The sequence below is a fragment of the Anolis sagrei genome, chromosome 2 (genome assembly GCF_037176765.1).
Source record: "Anolis sagrei isolate rAnoSag1 chromosome 2, rAnoSag1.mat, whole genome shotgun sequence".
Classification (NCBI taxonomy): Eukaryota; Metazoa; Chordata; class Lepidosauria; order Squamata; family Dactyloidae; genus Anolis; species Anolis sagrei.
Window position 1 is genome coordinate 146,538,359 of NC_090022.1, and position 17,926 is coordinate 146,556,284.

The 17,926-nt window shown below is 39.8% G+C and overlaps 1 protein-coding gene across 2 annotated transcripts in view; it reads left to right on the top strand.

The window, feature by feature from the left end:
- RAB5B (RAB5B, member RAS oncogene family) overlaps positions 1-13,385 on the top strand; it is a 28,717-nt gene extending 15,332 nt beyond the window's left edge. For both annotated transcript variants that reach the window (XM_060763888.2, XM_060763889.2), the window contains exons 2-6: positions 3,069-3,361; positions 5,167-5,318; positions 7,362-7,484; positions 8,508-8,601; positions 10,228-13,385. In XM_060763888.2, the coding sequence (XP_060619871.1) occupies positions 3,199-3,361; positions 5,167-5,318; positions 7,362-7,484; positions 8,508-8,601; positions 10,228-10,343 (648 nt within the window). In that variant the 5' untranslated portion in view covers positions 3,069-3,198 and the 3' untranslated portion in view covers positions 10,344-13,385. The remainder of the gene's footprint in view (positions 1-3,068; positions 3,362-5,166; positions 5,319-7,361; positions 7,485-8,507; positions 8,602-10,227) is intronic.
- The last annotated feature ends 4,541 nt before the right edge of the window (positions 13,386-17,926 follow it).

The following is a 17,926-nucleotide window of genomic DNA, read 5'->3' on the forward strand; positions in this document are numbered from 1 at the left end:
TTAAGTCCACGAATCTTGATGAATGGATTTTCTTCTACCATACTTGTACAGCGTCGCCCTAATGCTTTCATACAGTCGCTGCATACGGTAGGGACACGGCCACTGCCATTTTTAAGCTTCCCCCATCATATGGAGAAACCACAGATTCTCCAATCCGGATTGGAAGTTTCAGCACCCGCTCTATAAGATGACTCCCACCGTATAAGACCACTCCCGCGTATAAGACTACTCCCACGCATAAGACGACCCCTTACTTTTGAAAAGATTTTCTTAGGTTAAAAAGTAGTCTTATATGCCAGAATATATGGTAAATCTCTGTTGGCAGCACTCTTTTAGCTCCTAAACTAAAATGTTTAGAAAAATCTATACCACTTCATCAAATGTCTTTTTTGTCTTTTTAAACAAAGTACTTTTGGTTCTTTTTCTTCGCCTTTGCAACTCTGTAACACTTTTTAAAAATGGTCTCATCAGAAGTGTTCAAGCAGCCCCAAGTTACGAACAAGATATTTGACATTCTTCAGATTGTATCTTTGTATAATGATAAATAAGTCCACTAACAATACACTGATGTTATTATAACATCTTGTTTTCGCTCCCTTCCCTTAGCATCCTGAACATTGTATCAGCATTTGGTCTTGCTATCTATACTTGACAGCATACTAATGATCATAAAAAAGGAAAGGTTGCTAATAGGGAATTCTGCTTTTACTAAAGATTCCTGAGAATGAACCTATTTCTCTTAAGTCTTATGTCCTTACTAAGAAGTGCTTACAAATCAAAATTACAATTCATGCACAAAGCTTGTTGGAAAAGGCTAATTCTAGGAACTTAAATGTTAGAGGAGATATTTTACATTTGTGGTTTTAGTTGTTACTTATCAGAAGTTGAATGCTTTGTCAACTTCCACTTTCATTTTGGAGGAGGAATCATATCCCACAGTGTCTGAAATAGCAGTCATGGTTGGTGTTAATTAAAGTAGGGATTTAAAACATGGTCTTCCAGATACTGTTGAGCTGCAGCTCCTATCATCTGTCACCATTTAGTAGGGCTGATGGAAGTGGCAATCCAATAACATTTGGAGAGCTCCCATGTTGCTTGCCAGTAAACATCTAGACATTTGTTCCAATCCTCAGATGATAGTAAAACTTACTGCAATTTGATTCAAGCCCTGTTATTCTGTACAGCTGGCCCCTCTACATTTGTAGATTTAACTTTTGCGATTTGATTATTTGAGATTTGACTAATACATTACCAGAAATTGTCTATAAAGCTGCCATAGAGAAATTAATTAATTGTTTAGGTGAGAAACATTTTTATTCATTGGTTTTCTACTTTTGTGGGGATATTACTTCCCTAGCCCCTGAAAAAGTGGACATACAGTGTGAATTTGGTCCTCAAACCTTTCAGTTACTCCGTCAAGAGATTGGAACAAACTCCAAATAGAAACTAGAATAAAATCTAAACACGTTAGTTTTTAAAAACACAAATATTTCCATTGTTAGCCAGGGAGATCAACTCATACCTCCTGTCCCTTTGCCTTGAAGGTGTATTGCTAAAAACTGAATGGTGGCTGGAGGTGCAAATGCACATTATCCGCTTGTGTTCTACAGCAGCATGCTCATGTATTCTTTTGGCTGATCCAAGTGTCTTGGGTTGGAAAATTCCCTTGTCTATTTATTGGTAAAATGGCAGTTAGACTTGCTTCCAGGATTATCTCCATTATGAAATAAACATCCCTGAATTACAGTACTATAATCATTTTTTTTTTGAATCCACAAACAGATTTAAGCAGTAAAGCATAGAGACAGAAGAGTGGCTTCATTTATTATTATTTCTGTTATAGAGATCAGTCTATTAGAACAGCTTGTGTATTGGAAAACAGTTAACACTGAGGCTTTTAATGAGAAGATAGGAGGCAAAAGACAATCATGATGGTTTTTTAAAGGTGTTTCATCACTTGAATACTTAAGGATTTGAAATCTTTATCCCCGTGTATATCATGAAATGTATTAGATGTTAATCGGTGAAAGCAGTCTTGTAATGCATATGCCTTCAAGTCACCTATTGACCCCATCAATTTCATAGAGTATTTTTAGGCAAAGGATATTCAGATCTGGTTTTGCTAGTTCCTTTCTCTGAATATAGCTCACAGCAGGTGATATTTGTTGACAGTCCCCCATCCAAGTTACCTGACACTGCTTAGCTTCCAAGATCAGACAGGAACTGGTGCCTTTAGGAAGCAAAGGAGAAAAGAAAACCCCTTCACAGTTGCAGTATAGGCCACCTGCCATTACTGAATTATTTATTTTAAAAATGGCAAAACAAATTATGTGCTGGTGAAGAATATCTGCGGGAGGAGAAGGAACACAGCTGTTTGTAAGACACATTGCACTGTGGAATTCCAATAAACAGTTGTATGTAGGTCTTTATCATTGATGGCCTGGCCTGAGCACAAGATGAAACTGATTTAGACACTGTGTGAAGTAGGGTCAGAAAGTTGTTCCTCTAGGCTTGTTGTTGGTGCCGCATGATGTGATGGGCATTCCAGGCCAAACAGTGTTTACTCCACCTCAAGGAATGTGAGCAGGAAAGACGTCTGCAGGAGTTGCTGACTCATTGGTCACAGAGCTTCACAGCGCACCAGGGTGCTTGTCCCCAGACTTACCGGGGTGTGTTTGAGATCTTCTGTCGCAGATAGCTAAATAGGTCTGGCTTGGTAAAGTCCAGGGGATACTTTGAATTTAATTGTCTCACAGCTTGGGTATCAGGCTACATTGTTGGATTAAATATTTTACTGTACTTCCTTGTTTGCGTAATCTTATATTATACAAATGTGATGTTCTTGTTGTGAGTCTCTTAACAGTGAGGTTACATTCTTTCCATTTCACAAAAGGAATAATCAAGATCACGATTGAACTTTATTTCCTTTTTACTTACGATTTGCTGAAGTTGCATTGATGCTCAGTACTGTTGAATTACAAATATATCTGCACTGAGTTTACATCAAAACTTCTGCAGCGTCTTTCTCTTGCCTAGCATACAAACCAATCTTTCTTCTTTTATCACAGAAGGAGCTACTAACTTGGAGAAAGCTGTCATCTTGTTCCAAGACAAAAACCCCTGTGCTCAGAAGGTCTGGTTAGTGACTGGTAGGTTTTTGCATCGGCTGGGGCACAGGCTGCTCTTGGAATCCAGGCCATGACCAGCAGAGGAGCTGCGAGGCCAAATGGTCAGTCACAGGCCAGCAAGATTTGTCAGTTCAAGCTAGTACTACTGGGTGAATCAGCAGTAGGAAAATCCAGCCTGGTGCTGCGTTTTGTCAAGGGACAGTTCCATGAATACCAGGAGAGCACCATTGGTGGTAAGTTTTGGAGCTTCTGTATTACATGGGGAAAAAATCCATAGCCTAAACATCAAGGAAGCATACCTGATCCCAGTATTTAGAGTAAATACATTTACATGCATTTACAATTACAATTACTCAATAGCTTTACTATAAAGAAAGGATAGGCAGGTGTGCCAGCCTAGGGAGGTACGTAAACTTTCTAGAAGTGGGAGACCTACATCTCCATAGCAACTTCCCAAATATTGGTCTCTCACACTCTTGGGGGGATATGGGGGACATTCTCAATATGCTTTTAAGTCTCTGGTCCATTTTAGATCAAAAGGAAACCTTTCTAAAATAAAGCCAAAACAAAACAGGAAATGAATAGAAATCATTTCTAGTTTACTTCTTGCTTGAAGTAAACAAGAAGTTTACTTCAAAATGCCCAAGGGGGATTTAGGAGCAGATTTTAAGTTACTGCCCTTAAATATGTGTACAGACAGCCCCTGAGTTACAAACATCTGACTTACAAACAACTCACAGTTAAGAACAGGGGTGAGACAACAGGAAGTGAGTGAAATCCACCCCGAGGAAGGGAAATTCATTCCTGAAAGAGTTATCATGCGGTAAAGATGTATCTGCTGAAGCTTTCTCACTAATCCTGGTTTTTTATAACAAGCCATTTTTTTTCAAAATCCAATTATTACAGGAAGAGAAAATGAGGTGAATCTTCTGAACAGGCACAGACAGAACAGACCTCAGGGATGCTATGCAAGCTAGAAAATGTATATTTTTGGCTGAAGTTATACTTTAAAAAGTACCTGTTCTGACTTACATACAAATTCAATTTAAGAACATACCTACAGAACCTATCTTGTTCATAACTTGTGAACTGCCTGTATATTGTAAAAATATAGCAACAGCACATACGGGTTTTGTGGGTTCTTCATCCACAGATCCAATCAACCACTGCTTTAAAAAAATCAGGACTCCTCCCCCCCCCCCCCCAAAAAAAAAAAAAGCCTTGGTTTTGCCATGCGGTGAACACTATACAGATATGTAAGCATATCCTGCTGTGGTCTCCCATCGTTTCATTTTCTGGCTCATTGAGTTGTTTACTATTTGATGAGCATCCATGGATATGGCTATCTATGGAGAAGTCCTGGATCCAAACCCTAGCAGATACCAAAGACCTACTGCATTGTGGCTTGCTAATTGTCCTGATAAACATGCTACAGAAGTGTATTTTGTATTTCATATTACTTTGAAAACACCTCACTAGTATTTGCTTAAAATATATTGTTCATTTCGTAGGAACTTACAATGAGTGGTCAACACAAAATCTCTTATTACATCACTACTCTCTTGTGGGGGAGATGTCTTCCAAAAAGTTATACCTGTGGTGCCTGCTGGAAAAACAAATATTAAACCCAGCATAAAACAAAAAGACAAGAAGAAATATTCATTTTCCATATGCAAATAGTTTGCATCTAAGGGAATATTAAAGCATGAGACTACTTCACCTTCAAGCAGAGGTGAAATGGGAACTTTTTAGGATTGTACCGCATGACTGCCCTAAACATATTGTCTTGGTGTGTACTACTAGTTGGGGAGCAAAGTTTCTCAAACCATTCATTTTTTATTGTATGCTTAAACATCCTGGTATTAGTTTCAAGACTTGTAACAATTTATTGATCAAATAAGCTAACAACTCTTCCTGCTTTATCGTTGAATGTTTATTAGCTAGTTCACTGTAGCAGAATTTAAGTGCCTAAAGTTCAATTAGTACATCTATTTTTGAGTCTCCTAAAGTAAACTTTCTTTTTTTCCCCCCCCTACAGCGGCTTTCCTCACACAGTCTGTCTGTCTAGATGACACAACAGTAAAGTTTGAAATCTGGGATACAGCTGGTCAGGAAAGATATCACAGTTTGGCCCCTATGTATTACCGAGGAGCTCAAGCTGCCATTGTGGTTTATGACATAACCAACCAGGTAGGCCTGAACTGTTCTGCTAACTTCTAGGGAGAAGAGACAGTCCCATTGTGAAAAGAAACGTTCACAGATCTCCTGCAGCCCTAGTGGAAATGTTCCGTTAGTTTGATTCATTAGTTCCATTCATTTTCTCCATCTTACAGGACATTGTGGGCAACAAGATCATCTAAAGACAGATGTGACAGAGCATTGTCACTTAGAAACTTTGAGAACTTATTTTCTATTACTAAAGTGCGAGAGTTCTCCCTGACCAAAGACTTGTCTGTTTCACATTAAACTTCTTCTGCTAACAAACTTCTTTGCTTAGAACCTTTAATATTTGTTTTATTCCTGTCTGTTCGGGTCTGGATAATAATGCATAATATTGATGCACCTTTAAATACAATTCTTGGTTTAAAGTGGTCACATTCTTCTGAATGCCAAATAAATTTCTAGATAATTTTCAACTGATTATTTTGAAGAAGCTCATTGAAATTCACTTCCAAGTTGCTCAAGTTAAGATTGCATTGAGATGCAAGTGAAGTGGGATATTTCTCTGGAGCAGAGATAGGGAATCTTTTTCCATTGCTATGCTGACTGAGGATGATGGAAGTTGGAACCATCTGGAGGGTTGCAGCCTCCTTACTGCTGCTTTAAAGTATTTATGATTCATAGTGACAGGGTGGGTTCACTCTTTAAAACATTCACTTTGGTTGCATTAGATCATTTCTGTTCCTTTGAAACAGCATACTTTTTATTGCTTGATTCTTATTTCTTTCTCGTCACACTTTTACTGTTATGTTGGTCATCTATATTTCCGTTATCTGTAGAGAATATAAGAAAAACTATTCTAGATTAATCCAGAGGCTGGGCTGGTCTAGCATTCTGTGCCTATTAGCCATTAAGCTATAGAAAACCCATAAATAGGAAACAAGCACATCAGTATCCCCTGGCTTTTGTTCCCCATGAGCTATGTCTGAGAGACATACTACTTTTAGAAGTAGTACATCATAATCAATCCATCATGTTGTGTTGCCCTTGATAATCCTGTCTTTGAGTCCTTGGCCCTCTTCTTTCAAATTGGCTTTGATTCACCTCCTTCAGCAATGGACTTGTTCCCCTAACCACCCAACATTTGTGTCCCAGGAAGCCACATAATGTATGAAATTTGGAAAAAAAATATATGTTCCCAGTTTGAATGTGTTATTTCCTATTTAATTGTGAAATACTTACTTTGAAAGTAGTTGTTGTACTCCAGAAGCTTTGTTTTTGTGGCTGCCACAAACTACGTCAAATTGGTTGAGACTCTATGAGATATTCATTGAAAAACTATAGCAAAATGTGCTGTACAATGTCCCTCAAAAACATTTTTTTTTTACGTTTTGATAAACTTTCCCCATATTTTTATGATAGAACCAATTAGGAAATAATATTTATAACCCAGGAACAAAAAGATTATCTTGTCTTTTCTAGGATGAAGTAGGTTCTTGGCTGAAAAAGTTTCAGTCATGGGCTCTGCTGAGTGGTAATGCTTAGTTGCACCGATGTTTCACAGGTGAAGTATGTTCTGGAAAGATGGCACAGTTCTCCTTTTCCTAGGTAGATTGTGCTGGCACGTTATCAGGATATCACCCCATCTTTTGGTAGTGAATTTCATAGTTGTTCTTCATACAATATACTTGTTGTCATCTGATGTAATTTAAATAAACTGGAAAAATGAGGAGAGAATACAGGAAGCCTAAACCTTTTCACTAATTTAGTTTCATGGTGAGATGAAGTAAGTATATCCACAGCTATCTGCAACATTTAGGTTCAGAGGCAGTGTGCACTTTCTGTCAGCAAGGACTTCACAACCTCATTGTGAGCTTCCCAGAGGAAAATAGAGCTAAACAAAGTAGACCTGAGGTCTAATCCAACAGGACAATTGTTTTTGTACCAATAAGTAAGTGCTTCCACTGTTGGAAAAAGCCTTTGTTTTGGTGTTCTGCTGCAGTGTGAGCAAGTTGGTAATAGACAGCATGTTTAGTTGCTTTTCCTCTTACACTCTGGATTTTTCTCTTATAGGAAACGTTTGCACGAGCAAAAACATGGGTGAAAGAACTTCAACGGCAAGCTAGCCCAAACATTGTTATAGCCTTAGCAGGAAATAAGGCTGATCTTGCCAACAAGCGCATGGTAGAATACGAAGTAAGTAGCATTGCTCAAATATCTTGATGCTTGGATTTGGGCTGCCTAATTCCTGATTGCTTTGTGACCCTCTGATCCAAAGTACTATGGGGGAAAAAGTTGGAAAATCATGTGTCCCTTCTATAATACTATAATACTTGTGCTTAGAGGAACACTGATGACACAGGCATTTGTGAAATAGGTGTCTTGCAACCAGCCACCTCCTCCTCCCATTACAATCACTGTTGCTCTCCTGTTTGCACCAGTGTACAGAGATTTTTAAATGGTTGTAAAGCAAATTGTAAAGTTTTTCCTTAATAAGATATTTGTGTTTTTTCTTTATCAAGCAACAACCAAAATTGCAATTTTCTTAATAGTTCTGATTCTACAAAACACAAAGATAAAAAAGAAAAAGTACTGATTATAGACATACACATGTACATTGGCCATGTACATCACTTGTACAGTGGCAATAACCTTCATCAACAGAGTTAACATAGATGATAAGAGAAATGGAATAGTGAAGTATGGGACAAAAAAACACTCATAATCTTATTAAGAATGCACTTTTATGTTTTTATTTTTTTCCTGTTAAAGGAAATTGCCTTCCATTGGTTCTGTTTTAGCAGCTATGTTCAAGCCATGTTCAGTATGATAGTATTAATAGAACAGTTTCATATTCTATTTAAACAGAAAACTGTGGATGCAAAGTTTATTCTCCAGGGTACTTTGTTAAGGCTCTCAGAACTACAGTTTTGGGAACTTGCATTTGCTGTGACATCCCCTTATACCTATTATACGACCAGCCTAGAGTTGTCTTCTGTTTCTTGATAATTTACTTTAGCTTTGGTAGGTTGTGGCTATCAAGTGGAATGTGCTCTCCACTTCTCATTCCATAGGCCCACTCTCCTTCCTCCAGGATGTTTTCTTTTGTTTAGAATGTAAAAACTGAGCTGTCTCTTTGCTTGATTTATTCTAGGTAATCCAGAGTGAGCAATCTTGTCTCAAGTCTAACTTCTACATTTGTCTTTTATTCTCTTCCAGGAGGCCCAGGCTTATGCAGATGACAACAGTCTATTGTTTATGGAGACATCAGCTAAGACAGCGATGAATGTTAACGATCTCTTCCTGGCAATAGGTGACTCTAAAACATTAGCTATAAAGGCACTGCTTCTGGGGAAAAAAAGTGTTTGTTTATTTCATATTACAGTGATATTGAGTTCTGCAGGCTCTTGTTGTCTTTAACTCTTGCTCAACAATCAGGAGTTTGAGGTACTGTGAGAGTACATTCCACTCCTGGTACATATAAATGAAAATAATAATAATAATAATAATAATAATAATAATAATAATAAGTTGCTTTGAAATATTCAGTTTTATACGACAGCTGGATGCCTCCAGGCTTTTTTGACATACCCTTTCAGGCATTAATGGGCAATCTTCAAATACTTGTGTGCTGCTTTATTGACTGTCTACAACAGTGGTTCTCAACCTGTGGGTCCCCAGGTGTTCTGGCCTACAACTCCCAGAAATCTCAGCCAGTTTACCAGCTGTTAGGATTTCTGGGAATTGAAGGCCAAAACGTCTGGGGACCCACAGGTTGAGAACCACTGGTCTGCAAGCTATCAAGGACTACTTGGAGAAGGAGTAAACTTCAGACCTTAAGTGCAGGTTGAAGAGCATGGCTGGATTGTACCTGGAAAATGCTATCTATCTCTCCTACCACTAGAGTAGAGGAATTTTAGCTCTTTTCCTATACTTCTTCATTTGAAGAAAGAGCTAAAATATTTGCAGACTTGTTTAACCAAATTTCCTTGATGTTCTAGCTTCCTATGACTCCCTAACATTCATTAAAATGGCATCATAGCTGTGTCCATAATACGAAGACCAAAACTTCCGTGCTTGCTATCCAAGGTGGAGCAGTGTCATATTAGACAACATTTTTAAGGATGATCCTACAGGAATTTATATCATTAGAGGAAAGGAAGAAAACATCTATTATGTAACCCACAGAGAATCTGAATCCAACCTACCAGAAGTTTCCCATTGACCTCACCAGTTCTAATATTGGCTGTTTTAAATTGTTTATTAATTGTTTTACTGCCCTAAAAGAACCCAGGAGTCCTTTTATGGGCAGAAAGATGTCATATGAATGATTTGATGAAATAAAATTTTAAGTTTCACAATATATAGATCAAAGCAACATGAAGGAAATAAAAGCAATGCTAAAATTAATAAAAGCAAGCAGGTGTAAAACAAGTCCTAGTTCAGTGGGTGAGTGGTTCCCAAATACCCTTTGAAGCAAATTCCGAACTTGCTGTTGGAAGGCTTATAGCAGGAGAGTTGCACCTACTATCACTGGATGATTTTTTTTTGTCATGTCAAGAGTGACTTGAGAAACTGCAAGTCGCTTCTGGTGTGAGCGAATTGGCTGTCTGCAAGGACATTGCCCAGGGGACGCCCGGATGTTTTGATGTTTTCTCATCCTTGTGGGAGGCTTCTCTCATGTCTCCACATGAGGAGCTGGAGCTGATAGAGGGAGCTCATCCGCGCTCTCCCCGGATTCGAACCTGCAACCTGTCGGTCTTCAGTCCTGCCAACACAAGGGTGTAATCCACTGTGCCACCAGGGGCCACCATGATGAGTTGCCCCTTTTCTTTTGAGTGTTTAATATTCTCTTGTTCTATTAATTTTACACCTGCTTTAGGACTGAATGAAGGCATTGCTGGTGTCCTTCACTAACCTGCGCCTTCTCCCTTTCTAGCTAAGAAACTGCCAAAGAGTGAGCCCCAGAGCACAGGCGGTGCCATGGGTCGGAATCGAGGTGTGGACCTCCATGAGCAGTCCCAGCAGAACAAGAGCCAGTGTTGTAGCAACTAAGCAGTGGCAGTAAAGCAGCCGGCGAGAGATAAGATATAACCTCCATTCCCACCCCACTCCACCACACCTCACCTCCAATAACAGCATCGGCGCACTTGGAAGCCGCCCCCTTCCTTCCTTCTCCTGAGAGCTCCGTCTAACTGCACTTCTAATGCTTCAGAAACCACCACCAGACGTCTGTTACCACCACCACCCCAAGGAAAAGTGGAGATAGACCGACCGGGGACTTAACTTCCAAAAACAAACTCTTCTTCACTTTGTATTATAGGTGCAAATAGCTACCTACTTACTGGGATTCCCCTGCTCTGTTTTCTCCCAGATAATATTCCTTTCCTTCATTGCCTCTCCCTACAGTCTTGTCTTCACTCTGATAAAATCTGTGTTCTTGGTCCTGTAACATTCACCTTCTCTTCACCTCCACCTCTCTTTGTTTTGTCCAGTGGGGGAGGATCAGAAGTGAGGGGGAACTTAATTCTTGTAGATTTATTTTTAAGAGTAAGGTTAATTATTATTTTTTTCAAAAATGCAGAATTTTTGTGAGGTCCTCAGAGTTTTTTTTTAATCATTTGTTTCCAGTGTTCAGAAAAGCTGCAGTGTCCTTCATGATCTTTTTCCAGGGCAGTCTTTTGTGGCTGGTTTGGAGAGGTAAATGGTATCTGAACTTCCGCTGATGTCTTGCTTGCTGTGATATCGGTATGGCAGTAGGTCCCAGTGGCACAAATAGTAAAATCATGTCTGTGAAAACAGAAAATGAAGAACAGTTTTCCCAAACTCTTGGCACTCGTTGGCTATTTTAGATGTATTCTTGGTCAGGAGGGCTGTGAACGGAGGGATGCTCATTTGAGGTCAGTCTCACTGGCAGGAGTGGCATTCTGAAGTAAAAGCCTGTTGTGTGTCACCTTCGGTTAACATTCAGATTGCATTAACGAGTTATCAGACTCCTGTTAAGGCTATTCATTTCTTTGCTCAAGAAGTATGACCAGCAGTCTGAAACAAAAATGGACAAGAGAGACTAAGCTTTCTTCAGTTGCTTGGCCCTACAGTAGTGGAGCCTATCAGTTTCCTTTTTGATAGGTTGTATTTAGCTTGGCCCTCATACGGCAATAACACATTATATGTACAGCATTGCATGTTTTGTAGAATGTTGTTCTAAGTTGCCAAAAGAAAAAACACCCTTACAACTTCAGCAGAATATTTGAAAAGCCTTTTCCTAGTGATTCTTACAGACTTTAAAGGTTTTGGTCTACAGGACTGAGGGTGCAGTGAAATGAGAAGCAGCATGCTAGGTAGGAGATGCTAAGAGGAGGACCAGTACTGTACTCTCAATACCCTTTCCTTGCCAGGGAGACCCAGCTTGCCTTGACTCTTTCCTACACCCTTGTAAAATCTCCCCCTTGCCCTATATAACATTATTCCAAGGTAGCAGGTGGAGTGCTGGAGCAACCCCACCTATCAGACCTTAAGGCCCAGCCTGTTCATCCCTAAGGGCTGTCTAATGCAAGAACTGTTTAAATTAAAAGATATCTAGCCCTTTTACATTCAGTTTACTCTGTAAATAGGATAGCACAAACGTGTATGTATAAAAAGGGGGGGCATGGGAGGGGGGATTTTTACTCCCTTGCAATTAGCTAAACAGTCATAGCTTTTTAAACTTATTTGTAGATAGTGCTGATCTGTAAGATTAAGCATGCTACCATCTCACCCGCAACTTGCTCTTTGAATAGCTTCCAGTGGTCCAGTGTCTTTGGAAGGAATCAATCTTAATCTGAACAGTGGCCTTCGCAGAGTCGGTGATGAATTCATTTGACCCCCCCCCCCCCCCCAAGCACACTTGACTTTTTAAAAGCTTCACACAAGAATTCAGTTTCTGAAGTGGAATGATTCACCAATGTTGTCCAGATCTTGCTCTAAGACAGTTTGCTATCAATACAAGCATCACTTCATATGAGCACCAATTTGGTGTATTCTGATCTCAACTCTATGTAGATTTCTAATGTGAATCCTTCTGTAGCAGGACCTGAAATGGGCCATTCACACAAGCATAGCTTTTCCTATTTTTTTTTTCCAAGCACAGTTTATAAGCACTCTCATTTTGCACATCCTTTGCACCTGTACTTTCTGTAGGCATGTGTTTACGTACCGGTTCCCATCCAAGGTAACTTAGATACTGATGCCACTCACGTAACGCCTGCACTAAGGACTTAAGTTTTGTTTTATTCACCCTTGTAGCCATGTATTGACTTTACTAATTCCTGCATTGCTGTTGGACATATTTTATTGCCTTTGAAAAAGGGTGTCTAGTGGCTATTAAGAAGAAGCCAGGCTTCCTTCTTGTCTCCTGAAAACCTAGCAGGAAGACTTCAAAGCAGAGTGCTTGCAAATGGCACATGCTGTATCATTCTGCCCCATGCACTTCGCATAAGGGTGCAGAACTGCCTCTTCTCTACTGCTGTGCATGTGACTTGAGAAGCTTTCAAGGATTCTGAAGTCTACATTATTTTAGGGAAGCCCCAGGACATTTCCATATTTGTTTCAAACTCTGAAACTCACATTTGTGTCAGGTTTGAGTCCTGTAGGTGGGAGAAACCGGGAATGGACTCTTGTACCTTCAGTTGTTCTCACGGAAGCTTTTCTCATTGATCTTCCTGTCTACTGTTCTGTGCATATAATTGGTATTGTTTCCTCATATAGGAGAGCCTAGGAATGGGGAATAAGGCTGCCTTCTCCCTTGCCAACAGAGCTATGATGATGTTTTAACTTCCATTCATGACACAGCAAACATAGATTTTGTATTTAAACTAACCTACACATGGTTTGCATTTGGGTTTTTTGTGCTTCCTGAGCAAGTGAGGACACTGCAGCTTTTTCTTAAAACATAACAAACACATACTTTCTCTTCTGCTTTATTTTCCTTTTCTGATCAGGGTTTTTTTTGTGCTTTTGAAAAAGCTTTTTCATTGCATTTGAAATAACTATCATGGTAACAGAATTCAACTGCTGATTTACCGATGTATTTAATGTAAGTAAACAAAAATCAGTGTATTAGTGAACTTCTTGCTTTATTATGATCTGAAATGAGGGGAAAAGGAGTGTCACCAAAGCAAGAGCAAGCCCTGCTGCAAAAAGGAAATCAGGTGGTCACCCAAAGGAAGAGAGAAGGAAACAATCTGCTTTTGAAGGTATAACTTGATAAAAGTCAAATTGAAAGTTTGTTTATATATATGTGTGTGTGTGTGTGTGTGTGTGTGTAATCAGTTGGCACAGATAATCAATTGGATTGGTTGAATTCCTTTCAAATACATTGCTGAGGATTATGATAGCCCAGTCTGCCTTTGACTACTTGGCAGTCCTATTTATTTCAATAGAATTTTCCTCCCAAATATGTATTCATAGGATTTTAGCTGTGGTCTGATAATATGACTATCTTATTTAAGATGAGCATAGAAAAATTCCACATGCCAAAACAATGGAAATTTCCATTCTAGGAGAGCTCTCAAGGGAAAAAAGCACCTGAATTGTGAGAGTTAATGGAGTTCATTTAATTGTGAACTAGCACTTTCAGCGTAGTGTTCCTTTGAAGGATACAAGTGCATGGGTTTGAGATAAGATACTAATTGAAATGAAATGGGGAATTTAAAGAATGGGTGATAGTTGTTCTACTTTGCGGGAAGTATATGCCTTTGGTGGAATCATAAGAAAGAACACTGAATGGAAAAGTAGTTCCCATATTTTGGGAATTTAAGCTTCAGTGGAAGTAGGAAAATTGGGGAAGCATTCATTAATTACTTGCATATACTCGCAAGCCTTTAAGAAGCAACCAGTGAGCATCTAAATGCTGTTGTCCCTGATCCATCAATCATGCTGAAAAGGGCCTGATGGGAATTGAAGTGCAACAACAAACGACTGTCTTTCAGATATTCTGTAAATAATTCTCAGAAGTGACTGGCAGATTATAGTGTTGCCGTCTCTGTTGAAAGCATACTTTGTTCTATCTTGAGTTACTTTTTATACTTAAGTGGGCAGCTGTAGCCCTCCAGATGTACATCTTCCACCAGCCTTACTCAGACGGTGGCAAAACATGTGAGACACATTTGAAAACATGTAGAGGGCCACAGCTGCCTGTTCTTAACATAGCATCCTTGCCTTAGCATAAGAATGTATTTTTCCTCTTTTGAGTTTTTGGTGTATTATGAGCCTCACGGCATATAGCCTATATGTGAACCTCAAACAGAAAGATGGCTTGCTAGTTTGTGTCGGTCTCCAAACCATATTCCTTTGATCCTTACACTTATAGGATGCTTCTTGCATGTGGCTAACCAAGAAATGCACACCAGAATCATAAAGATAAGCACTTATCCTCAAAGACAGATAGACAAACCTTTGACTTGCATAAAGCATGTTTCACTTGCTCTGGCTGTAGTTCTAAAAATGGCCAGCAGAGGGTACTCCTGAATAAGCACTGGAATGCCTTCTCCCTTCCTTCCCTTACTAAAGGATGAGAGGAAAATAGGCTGGTAGATGGAGCCCTTTGCCTACTGTAGACATCCTATAGAATTAGTATGATTTCTTTCTTATACTATGAAAGGTAGATCAGAGACCTAAACCCATCATAAGTAAGATTTTCTCTAGTAGCTATTAGTTTCAAAATATTATTCCATATTTATGTTCCCTTCCACAGTAGAAGCTTGTTTTTTTAATTACATACTTGAGGCCAATTTATGGTCTAAACCAGGCATATGCCAACTTGGGCCCTCCAAGTGTTTTGGACTTCAACTTCCATAGTTCCAGCTGCTACGATCAACAGGAAGCCCCATCAGTTCTAGACAGCCTAATTGATAGTGAAGTGCAGATGTGTTCCATCTGGAGGACTGAATTTTACCCACCTATGGACTAAACACATCTGTTTGACTCAATACAAGGTGTATTCAAAAGGTATCCAGCCTTCATTCATAAAAAATATTTGTATTAAGATACAACAACCTTACACTAGTCCCCTTGGGTTACTACACATTTCTCCCAGTGGTTTTTGCCACTGTCGGAAGCAGCGCTCTTTTGAGATGGCACCTTCCTGGTCCATCATATTCTGCATGATGTCTTCTCTAGACTGACATCTGATTCTTTCAAGGGCATTTTCAGCTTAGGGAAAAGCCAGAAGTCACACATAGCCATATTAGGAGAGTAGGGAGCCTGATGAAGCACAGCTGTGTTGTGTTTGGTCAGGGGAAATTATCAAATGTGAAGAATGGGTGGGCGCATTATCGTGATGGAGCTACCAATGGCCCACTAACCACAGGTCTGGCTGTTTGCGTCTGACAGCATTATGAAGGCAATGCAGAACCTCTTGGTAGTACTCCTTGGTGATGGTTGCGTGGTGCGTACTCATGATGAACAACACCACTGGAGTCAAAAGAAGATACTCAGCATGACTTTGATACTGCTGCAGACTTGCCTTGCTTTTTTTGGCCTCGGAGATGTTGAATGTTTCCATTGTGATGACTGCAACTTGGTTTCTGGGTCGCACCCATAAACCCAGGACTCATTGCCAATGTGTGGAGGAAGTTGGGATCACTGTTTACAGTTTGCAGCATGTCCTGTGCGGTCTCAAAACAGAGTTGCTTCTGATTGTTTATTAGCAACTTTGGCATGAACTTCACTGAGCTTCTCCTAAACCCAAATCTTCATTCAAAGTGGAATGAACGGACCCAATGCTCACCTTGCCTGCAAGTTCTCTGATTGTGATTCGATGATCCTGTATCGCCAAGGTCCTCAGCTGGTCAATGACAATCTCTTTTTGGATGTTGAGGGCCTATCAAAGCGTGCCTCACTCTCCACTGATGTGCTGCCATCTTTGAAGTGGTTGTACCCCTCCTTTATCTGTGTAATGTCCATTGCTCTATCCCCAAAAGCCTGTTGAATATTGCAGATTGTTTCCACTTGGGAGTCATCAAGCTTTATGTAAAAGTTATGCAGTAACATTGTTCAAGTTTTTCTATCATTTCCTCAAAAACAAAAATCAGACGGCACTTACTTACAGTTCCTCACTCTTGTCTGCCAGCAAGTGATAACTCCTGCAAGCAGGAAAAAATTCAAGCATGAGCATTAGGATCGCCTACATATGTGCACCAAACCATGCCTCCCTTGCTTCATTTGTGTATGCACAAAAATTACGGTTGGATACTTTTTGAACACACCTTGTATTTGGTTAAGCAGTAACCCTGTAGTCTATCACTTCCTGTTTTTTGTATTTATGAATTTATGTTGTGGTAATAAAGTAGCAGGCTTAACCAGAGTATGCATAGGGAAAGCCAACGAAACAAAGCTTGTCTGAACCAGACTAAGGCTACTCAAAGCTGGTCATTCCTGGACTAGTTCAAATCTCTGAGTTGCTGTCCCTTACAAATTGCCAAGAAAGAAGAAAGGAGTTGTAGTCAATGGACACAAATACAGTGTTGCATCTTGACACGATTGGGAAAAACAATTGCCAGTCTCCCATATCTGATAATCTGAGAAGCTCTACTCTAGACCTTTACAAAGTGTGGTTTCCCAGTTATGAAGGACAAATAACTTAACAGAAAACTTGTGTTAAGTGACCTTTTTTGTGTAAAGATTTATTGTACCTTTAGTTTACTGAATCATTTACAATCCTGGAATGGGGAGCTTAAATGGAGTAACTTATGGGAGGAAGATTTGGTAGAAAGATAATCCTTCAGTGGACACCCTTCAAAAGCGCCAATCACTCTAGAAAACAAGCTCAACTAAAAATTATGCCTAGCACCAACTGATTGCTTTTAAAGTTCCACAGAATTCAGTTCAGTACATAAAAACTGGTAAAACTGTAACATGAATCAACTTTGAGAAAAGAAAACCACTTCCTCTTAAGCTATGACACATCATCAAAATACACAGAGAATCAATTCATGATTACTTCTCATCTCCTGATTCGACAGCAATAGCCAATTAATCCCATCCCATTTTTCCTAGCAGCACTGCCAGTTAAGAACCTCTATTAATTAGTCCACTGATTCCTTTCCTGATTTTTGTTGTTCTTCCCAGCCCTCTTAGGAAAATCCAAAATCTGGTGGCATCTTCTTCATGTGAGCCTCCTATGACAGCAGACATTGTAGACCAGTGGTTCTCAACCTGTGGGTCCCCAGATATTTTGGCCTTCAACTCCCAGAAATCCTAACAGCTGGTAAAATGGCTGGGTAGGACCGAGTTGTGGCGGTAGGACCGGGTTGTGGCGCAGCTGGTTGGGAGTCAGCTGCATTAAAATCACTACTGACCAAAAAGTCATGAGTTCGAAGCCAGCCTGGGGCGGAGTAAGCTCCTGACCATTTGTCTAGCTTGCTGTCGACCTTTGCAGCCCAAAAGACAGTTGCATCTGTCAAGTAGGAAATTTAGCAGCAGCATGCAAAAGAATGAGGAAGTACTCCATCGGTGTCACAAGTGGGCGGTGAAGTGACAGCTCCCCCAGTGACTGAAATTCAAAGCATACCCTCCTGAAGCTGGAAAGTTAAATAGCCTCTGTGTGCCTATCTATATATGCTGTGTGTCTATAGCATTGAATGTTTGCCATGTATTTG